The sequence below is a fragment of the Macaca thibetana genome, chromosome 5 (assembly GCF_024542745.1).
Source record: "Macaca thibetana thibetana isolate TM-01 chromosome 5, ASM2454274v1, whole genome shotgun sequence".
NCBI lineage: Eukaryota > Metazoa > Chordata > Mammalia > Primates > Cercopithecidae > Macaca > Macaca thibetana.
Window position 1 is genome coordinate 70,538,057 of NC_065582.1, and position 8,931 is coordinate 70,546,987.

General features: G+C 49.8%; 1 protein-coding gene across 1 annotated transcript; it reads left to right on the forward strand.

The window, feature by feature from the left end:
* The first annotated feature begins 3,544 nt into the window (after window positions 1–3,544).
* Window positions 3,545–5,569, forward strand: LOC126955600 (uncharacterized). The gene is made up of 2 exons (XM_050792351.1): window positions 3,545–4,001; window positions 4,290–5,569. Exons 1-2 carry the CDS (start codon window positions 3,585–3,587, stop codon window positions 4,635–4,637), a joined length of 765 nt encoding a protein of 254 aa, XP_050648308.1. The 5' UTR covers window positions 3,545–3,584; the 3' UTR covers window positions 4,638–5,569.
* Window positions 5,570–8,931: the final 3,362 nt, after the last annotated feature.

Here is an 8,931-nt window from a genome sequence, read left to right on the forward strand (position 1 = left end):
CCTCCACCCCGTCTCCTTCTCCAGCCCCACCCAAGCTCACCCCTCGGACGCTGCCGCCGACACCTCCTCGTCTCCGCTTGCGGCGGACTGAGGACCCAGAGGGCCCTTCTACTTGGCAATCTTCCCTTTTTCCCCTCCGTACTGTCAATCGCACGGTCCAGTACTGGCCCTTCTCTGCCTCTGACCTCTACAACTGGAAAACCCATAACCCTTCCTTTTCCCAAGACCCCCAGGCCCTAACCTCGTTAATAGAATCCATTCTCCTCACTCACCAGCCCACTTGGGATGATTGCCAGCAACTTTTGCAGGTCCTCCTAACCACTGAAGAAAGGCAGCGAGTCCTCCTGGAGGCCCGGAAAAATGTGCCAGGACCAGGAGGCCTCCCAACCCAACTTCCCAATGAAATAGACGAGGGATTTCCCCTCACCCGCCCAGACTGGGACTATGAAACGGCACCAGGTAGGGAGAGTCTCCAAATCTATCGCCAGGCTCTGTTGGCAGGTCTCAAAGGGGCAGGAAAGCGCCCCACAAATTTGGCCAAGGTAAGGACCATAACTCAGGAAAGGGATGAAAGCCCGGCAGCCTTCATGGAAAGGCTTCTGGAAGGATTCCGAATGTATACCCCATTCGATCCAGAGGCCCTAGAACATAAGGCTACCGTAGCTATGGCATTCATAGACCAAGCTGCATTAGATATAAAAGGAAAACTCCAAAGGCTAGATGGAATCCAAACCTATGGATTACAGGAATTGGTTAGGGAGGCAGAAAAAGTGTATAATAAGAGAGAAACCCCTGAGGAAAGGGAAGCCAGGTCAGTGAAGGAACAGATGGAGCAAGAGGATCGTAGGGACCGAGTGAGGGATGAGCATTTAACAAAAATCCTGGCGGCAGTTGTGAGAGAGAAAGGACCAGGGAGAGAGGGAGAGAAGCGGAGGCGGCCAAAAGTGGAAAAAGACCAGTGTGCCTACTGCAAAGAACAGGGACATTGGATTAAAGATTGCCCCAAGCGTCCTAAAGACCAAAAGAAACCTGCCGCTGTCCTCACCCTAGGTGAAGATAGCGAATAGGGGTGTCAAGGCTCTGGAGCCCCCCCCGAGCCCCGGCTAACTCTCTCTGTAGGGGGGCAACCCACCACCTTCTTGGTGGACACAGGCGCCCAACATTCAGTTTTGACAAAGGCAGACGGGCCCCTGTCTTCCCACACATCCTGGGTCCAGGGGGCAACAGGGGGAAAATTGCACAAGTGGACTAACCACCGGACAGTTAATCTTGGACAAGGAATGGTGACACATTCCTTCTTGGTGGTACCTGAATGCCCCTACCCCCTCCTAGGGCGAGATCTTCTGACCAAGCTCGGAGCCCAAATCCATTTCTCCGAGACAGGGGCCCAGGTATTAAATCGGGACGGTCAGCCCATCCAAATCTTAACTGTGTCTCTGCAAGATGAGCATCGGCTTTTCGACGCTCCGGTTATCACTAGCCTCCCTGATATTTGGTTGCAAGATTTTCCCCAAGCTTGGGCGGAAACGGGAGGACTCGGGCTAGCTAAGTATCAAGCCCCAATCATAATTGATCTAAAGCCCACGGCGGTGCCCGTGTCTATCAAGCAGTATCCCATGAGCCGAGAGGCTCATATAGGAATTCGGCAGCACATTAACAAATTTCTAGAACTCGGAGTGTTGCGACCTTGTCGCTCGCCCTGGAACACTCCTCTTCTGCCAGTAAAAAAGCCTGGTACTCAGGATTACAGGCCTGTCCAAGACTTGAGAGAAATTAACAAAAGAACCATGGACATCCATCCCACGGTCCCCAATCCTTACAACTTACTCAGCACCTTAAAACCAGGCTATGACTGGTATACAGTATTAGATTTAAAAGATGCTTTCTTCTGTTTACCTCTGGCCCCCCAAAGCCAAGAACTCTTTGCCTTTGAGTGGAAGGATCCTGAGAAAGGAATTTCGGGCCAATTGACCTGGACCCGGCTTCCCCAAGGATTCAAGAACTCTCCCACTCTCTTCGATGAGGCTCTTCATCGAGACCTGACCGACTTCCGGACCCAAAATCCAGAAGTGACTCTACTCCAGTATGTGGATGACCTCCTCTTGGCTGCTCCTACAAAGGAAATCTGTATACAAGGTACCAGGCATCTACTCCAGGCACTGGGTGAAAAAGGATACCGGGCATCCGCCAAGAAGGCACAGCTCTGTCAGACCAAGGTAACATATCTGGGGTATATCCTGAGTGAAGGGAAAAGGTGGCTCACCCCTGGGCGCATAGAGACAGTGGCTCGCCTTCCACCACCACGAAATCCCAGGGAGGTACGTGAATTCTTGGGAACTGCTGGGTTCTGTCGCTTGTGGATACCTGGTTTTGCTGAACTGGCCGCCCCCCTTTATGCACTCACCAAGGAGAGCACCCCTTTCACCTGGCAGACAGAGCATCAATTGGCTTTTGAGGCACGAAAACAAGCACTCTTGTCTGCCCCGGCCCTTGGGTTACCGGACACCTCAAAGCCCTTTACCCTCTTCCTGGACGAGAGGCAAGGAATTGCCAAAGGGGTCTTGACCCAAAAATTAGGGCCTTGGAAAAGACCGGTAGCATACCTGTCTAAGAAGCTAGACCCTGTGGCGGCCGGCTGGCCCCCGTGTCTCCGTATCATGGCAGCCACCGCTATGCTGGTCAAGGACTCTGCTAAGTTAACCCTTGGGCAGCGACTGACTATTATTACCCCACATGCTCTAGAGGCCATAGTGCGGCAGCCCCCGGACCGGTGGATAACCAACGCACGCCTAACCCACTACCAGGCCCTCCTACTGGACACGGACCGCGTCCAGTTTGGCCCTCCGGTCACCCTAAACCCTGCTACGCTGCTGCCGGTACCGGAAGACCAACCAAGCCCACACGATTGTCGGCAAGTACTGGCTGAGACCCATGGAACACGGGAAGACCTTAAAGACCAAGAACTCCCAGACGCGGATCACACCTGGTACACAGACGGCAGCAGTTACCTTGACTCAGGTACCCGGAGGGCGGGAGCGGCGGTAGTAGATGGCCACAACACCATTTGGGCACAATCACTACCTCCTGGCACGTCTGCACAGAAGGCTGAGTTAATAGCACTAACCAAGGCCCTAGAGCTGTCGAAGGGAAAGAAAGCTAACATTTATACTGATAGCCGGTATGCCTTTGCAACGGCTCATACTCATGGAAGTATCTATGAAAGAAGAGGTCTCCTAACCTCAGAAGGAAAGGAAATCAAGAACAAAGCTGAAATAATTGCCTTATTGAAAGCCCTTTTTCTTCCTCAAGAAGTGGCTATAATTCACTGCCCCGGGCATCAGAAAGGACAGGATCCAGTCGCAGTAGGAAACAGACAGGCTGACCAAGTAGCCAGGCAAGCCGCCATGGCGGAAGTACTGACCCTAGCCACAGAACCTGACGAAACCAGCCACATAACTATTGAACATACTTATACCCCAGAAGACCAGGAAGAAGCAAAGGCCATAGGGGCTATAGAAAACAAAGACACTAAAAACAGGGAAAAAGGAGGGAAAATAGTCCTTCCCCAAAAGGAGGCCCTGGCAATGATCCAGCAGATGCATGCCTGGACACACTTGAGTAATCGAAAGCTAAAATTACTGATTGAAAAAACTGACTTTCTAATCCCAAAGGCAAGTACCCTCGTAGAACAAGTGACATCTGCCTGTAAGGTCTGTCAGCAGGTAAACGCTGGGGCTACCCGAGTGCCAGAAGGGAAACGAACTCGTGGTAACCGCCCAGGAGTCTATTGGGAAATAGACTTCACTGAAGTAAAACCTCACTATGCTGGATATAAGTACTTACTGGTGTTTGTAGATACCTTTTCAGGATGGGTAGAAGCCTACCCCACCCGGCAAGAAACGGCACACATAGTAGCCAAGAAAATTTTGGAAGAAATCTTTCCTAGATTCGGACTTCCCAAGGTAATTGGGTCAGATAACGGGCCGGCCTTCGTTTCTCAGGTAAGTCAGGGGCTCGCCAGGATATTGGGGATTAATTGGAAATTACATTGTGCCTATAGACCCCAGAGCTCAGGACAGGTAGAAAGAATGAATAGAACAATAAAAGAGACCCTTACTAAATTGACCTTAGAGACTGGTTTAAAAGATTGGAGACGCCTCCTATCCTTAGCTCTGTTAAGGGCCCGGAATACACCTAACCGTTTTGGGCTCACTCCATATGAAATCCTCTACGGAGGACCTCCCCCTTTGTCAACCTTGCTTAATTCCTTCTCCCCCTCCGATCCTAAGACTGACCTACAGGCCCGGCTAAAAGGACTCCAAGCAGTACAGGCCCAAATCTGGGCCCCCTTGGCAGAACTGTACCAACCAGGACATCCACAGACCAGTCACCCCTTCCAGGTGGGAGACTCTGTCTACGTTAGACGGCATCGCACTCAAGGACTAGAGCCTCGGTGGAAAGGACCCTACATTGTTCTCCTGACCACACCCACAGCCATAAAGGTTGACGGAATCTCCACTTGGATCCACGCATCCCACGCCAAGGCTGCTCCAGGGACGCCCGGACCAACACCACCTGAGACATGGAGACTCCGACGCTCCGAGGACCCGCTCAAGATAAGACTCTCTCGTATCTAGCCCCTTGCTTGTTACTAGCCCTCCTTCCCTGCGTCGTTGGCAGTAATAACCCCCACCGGCCATATAACCTGACCTGGCAGGTGATTGATTTTAGTACTCATGAGGTCTTAGATAAAACCTCAAAAATTGCTCCTATGGGGACTTGGTTCCCTGACCTCTATTTCAACCTAGACAAAATAGCAAAGATAGATGACATGGAAGGGGGAGAATGGAGAAAACAGGCTAGAAGGGTGTCCATAAGCCGGAACGGGTTCTATGCCTGTCCCGGATTCAGGACAGGAGAAATGAAAAAAACTTGTGGAGAAATAGATGCCCTGTTTTGCGCTAGTTGGTCCTGTATAACTACTAATGATGGAGAATGGAAATGGGCCACGAAACCCTGGTACATAACCATGTCCTTTGTCCAGCGCTGCACCAGAACCCGATATTCAAAAACTTGCAATCTGGTCCGCATCAAGTTTGAAGATGCAGCAAAATCTGATAACCGTTGGATATCCGGGTTAATATGGGGCCTATATTTATACCAAAAGCCACTGTATGGAATCCCCATCCAAATCAAATTAATAGTCAACCCTATCACAGCCCCTGTCGCAGTAGGACCAAACCAAGTTTTATCAGAAACAAGGAAGCCCCTGGTTCCTGCACCAAGAGAGCCCCAACCAAGAGCTCCTAAAAGCACTTCCCCGCCTCTAATCTCCACCTCCTCTAAATACACACCTTCAGCCCAAAACGTCACCCGCGGGCCCCTTGACCTGGGAATAGGTGACAGGCTCCTAAATCTCATAAAGGGCTCCTACTTCGCTTTAAACCAGACAAAGCCAGAATTTACATCCTCTTGCTGGCTATGTCTGGCAACAGGCCCCCCTTACTATGAAGGCATTGCCTCCACTAATAATTTCACTAACTCCGCCAATCCTACTGGATGCGCATGAGAACAACAAAGAAAACTAACCCTGGCTGAAGTTTCTGGGTCAGGAACCTGCATAGGCCAGGTGCCCCCTAGTCATCAGCATCTTTGTAATGTAACCTTGACAGTACCCAGCTCCAATCACTATTTGGTCCCCTCCGAGACGGACTGGTGGGCTTGCAACACTGGGCTCACCCCCTGTGTATCCACAGCCGTTTTTAGCAGTGGCACCCACTATTGCGTGTTGGTACAAGTTGTTCCCCGAGTATACTATCACTCTGGAGACTCCTTTGATCTCCGGTATGAGCAAAAAACTCATACTAGACCAAAGAGAGAACCTATCTCCCTCACCCTCGCCGTAATGTTAGGAATTGGGGTAGCGGCTGGAGTTGGGACCGGGACAGCAGCCCTAGTGCATGGTAACCATCATCTGCAACAACTTAGAGTAGCCATAGATGAAGACCTTAGAGCCATAGAACAATCCATCACAAAACTTGAAGAGTCCTTGACTTCTCTGTCTGAAGTTGTATTACAAAACCGACGAGGACTAGAAATTGTCTTTCTGAAAGAGGGCGGGCTCTGTGCAGCCCTGAAAGAGCAATGTTGTTTTTATGCAGATCATTCAGGAGTAGTTAAAGATTCTATGGCAAAATTGAGAGAAAGATTAGACAAGAGAAAAAAAGAGAGAGAATCTCAGCAAAATTGGTTTGAAAATTGGTACAACCAATCCCCTTGGCTTAGCACCCTAATCTCCACCATCTTAGGACCCCTCATCCTGCTCACGCTCATCCTGACTTTCGGGCCATGCATACTCAACTGCTTACTCACCCTTATTAAAAATAGATTAAACATAGTACATGCTATGGTTCTGACCCAACAATACCAGACCCTCAGGACTGAAGAAGAGGCTCAAGATTGAGCCTCTGACACAAAAAGAGGAGGGAATGAAACTAGGCCTCATAAAACTTAGAAACTAGGCCTCATATAGAAAAAATTAACACCAGGTGGCTCTGGATAGGGTCCCACCCTGCCTCGATAGGGTCCCACCCTGATAGGGTCCCACCCTGCCAATTCCGGGAAACAACCTCATGGGGTCCCACCCTGCCAATTCCGGGGGTCCCACCCTGCCTCGAAGTTCCCGGAATCAGCAACTCCAAGAAAAAACCTCATAAGGTCCTGCTCTAACCAATTAGAACAAGACACCTTGCTCAGGCCATAGCTAGACCCAATTACCACACGCCTAAAGCTTTGTTTGAATTTTGCGCCTTAAGCTGTGTTTGAACTTGTGTTTGCCTATATAAACAACCTGTAACAAGCACTCGGGGTCCCAGGGCCAACTTAGAGCTTGGGACCCTAGCGCGCTAGTAATAAATAACTCTCTGCTGTGAATCTCGTGTCGGTGATCCTTCGCGGCGACCCTTGCCCAGGAGGGAATCGACAGTTCGGTTCCAACAGGACCTCGACTCAGATCATGGGGACTGGAGTAGTAAACATCTGTTGACCTGTGTTTTAGAAGGACTAAGGAGAATTAGGAAAAAGCCCATGAATTATTAAATGATGTCCACCATAACTCAGGGAAAGGAAGAAAATCCTTCTGCCTTCCTCAAGTGGCTACGGGAGGCCTTAAGAAAATATACTCCCCTGTCACCCAACTCACTAGAGGGTCAATTGATTCTAAAAGATATGTTTATTACCCAATCAGTCACAGGTATCAGGAGAAAGCTCCAAAAGCGAGCCCTAGGCCCTGAACAAAATCTGGAGGCATATTAAACCTGGCAACCTCGGTGCTCTATGATAGGAACCAAGAGGAACAGGCCCAAAAGGAAAAGCAAGATCTGAGAAAGGCCGCAGCCTTAGTCATGGCCCTCAGACAAACAAACCTTGGCGGTTCAGAGAAGACTGGCGGTTCAGAGAGGTGATTGGCGGTTGGAGCAGGCCAATCACCCGGTAGGGCTTGTTATCAGTGTGGGTTTTCAAGGACACTTTAAAAAAGATTGTCCAACGAGAAACAGGCCGCCCCTTCGTCCATGTCCACTATGCCAAGGCAATTACTGGAAGGCACACTGCCCCAGAAGATAAAGGTTCTCTGGGCCATAAGCCCCCAACCAGATGATCCAACAACAGGACTGAGGGTGCCCAGGGCAAGCGCCAGCTCATGTCGTCACCCTCACTGAGCCCTAGGTATATTTAACCATTGAGGGCCAGGAAATTGACTTCCTCCTGGACACTGGCGTGGCCTTCTCAGTGATAATCTCCTGTCCTGGACGACTGTCCTCAAGGTCCATTACCATCCGAGGAATCCTGGGACAGCCTGTAACCAGGTATTTCTCCCACCTCCTCAGTTGCAATTGGGAGACTTTGCTCTTTTCACATGCCTTTCTTGTTATGCCTGAAAGTCCCACACCCTTATTAGGGAAGGACATATGAGCCAAAGCTGGAGCTATTATCTACATGAATATGGGGAACAAGTTACCCATTTGTTGTCCCCTACTTGAGGAGGGAATCAACCCTGAGGTCTGGGCATTGGAAGGACAATTTGGAAGGGCAAAAAATGCCCACCCAGTCCAAATCACGCTAAAACATCCCACCACTTTTCCTTATCAAAGGCAATATCCCTTAAGGCCTGAAGTTCATAAAGGATTACAGGATATTGTTAAACATTTAAAAGCTCAAGGCTTAGTAAGGAAATGCAGCAGTCCCTGCAACACCCCAATTCTAGGAGTGCAAAAACCGAATGGTCAGTGGAGACTAGTGCAAGATCTTAGACTCATCAATGAGGCAGTAATTCCTCTATATCCAGTTGTACCCAACCCCTATAACCTGCTCTCTCAAATACAGGAGGAAGCAGAATGGTTCACTATTCTGGACCTCAAGGATGCCTTCTTCTGTATTCCTGTGCACTCTGACTCCCAGTTTTTCTTTGCCTTTAAGGATCCCACAGACCACATGTCCCAACTTACATGGATTATCTTGCCCCGAGGGTTTTGGGATAGCCCTCATCTGTTTGGTCAGGCACTGGCCCAAGATCTAGGCCACTTCTCAAGTCCAGGCACTCTGGTCTTTCGGTATGTGGATGATTTACTTTTGGCTACCAGTTTGGAAGCCTCATGCCAGCAGGCTACTCTAGATCTCTTGAACTTTCTAGCTAATCAAGGGTACAAGATGTCTAGATCAAAGGCCCGGCTTTGCCTACAGCAGGTCAAATATCTAGGCCTAATCTTAGCTAGAGAAATCAGGGCCCTCAGCAAGAAATGAATACAGCCTATACTGGCTTATCCTCACCCTAAGACATTAAAAGAGCTGCAGGGGTTCCTTGGAATCACCAGCTTTTGCCGACTATGGATCTCTGGATACAGCGAGATAGCCAGGCCACCTCTATACTCTAAT

Coding starts and splice junctions, on each gene's coding strand:
- LOC126955600 (XM_050792351.1), top strand. CDS start 3,585: ATGATCCAGCAGATGCATGCCTGGACACACTTGAGTAATCGAAAGCTA. Junction 4,002..4,289: donor GGCCGGCCTTCGTTTCTCAG/GTAAGTCAGGGG, acceptor TCCGATCCTAAG/ACTGACCTACAGGCCCGGCT.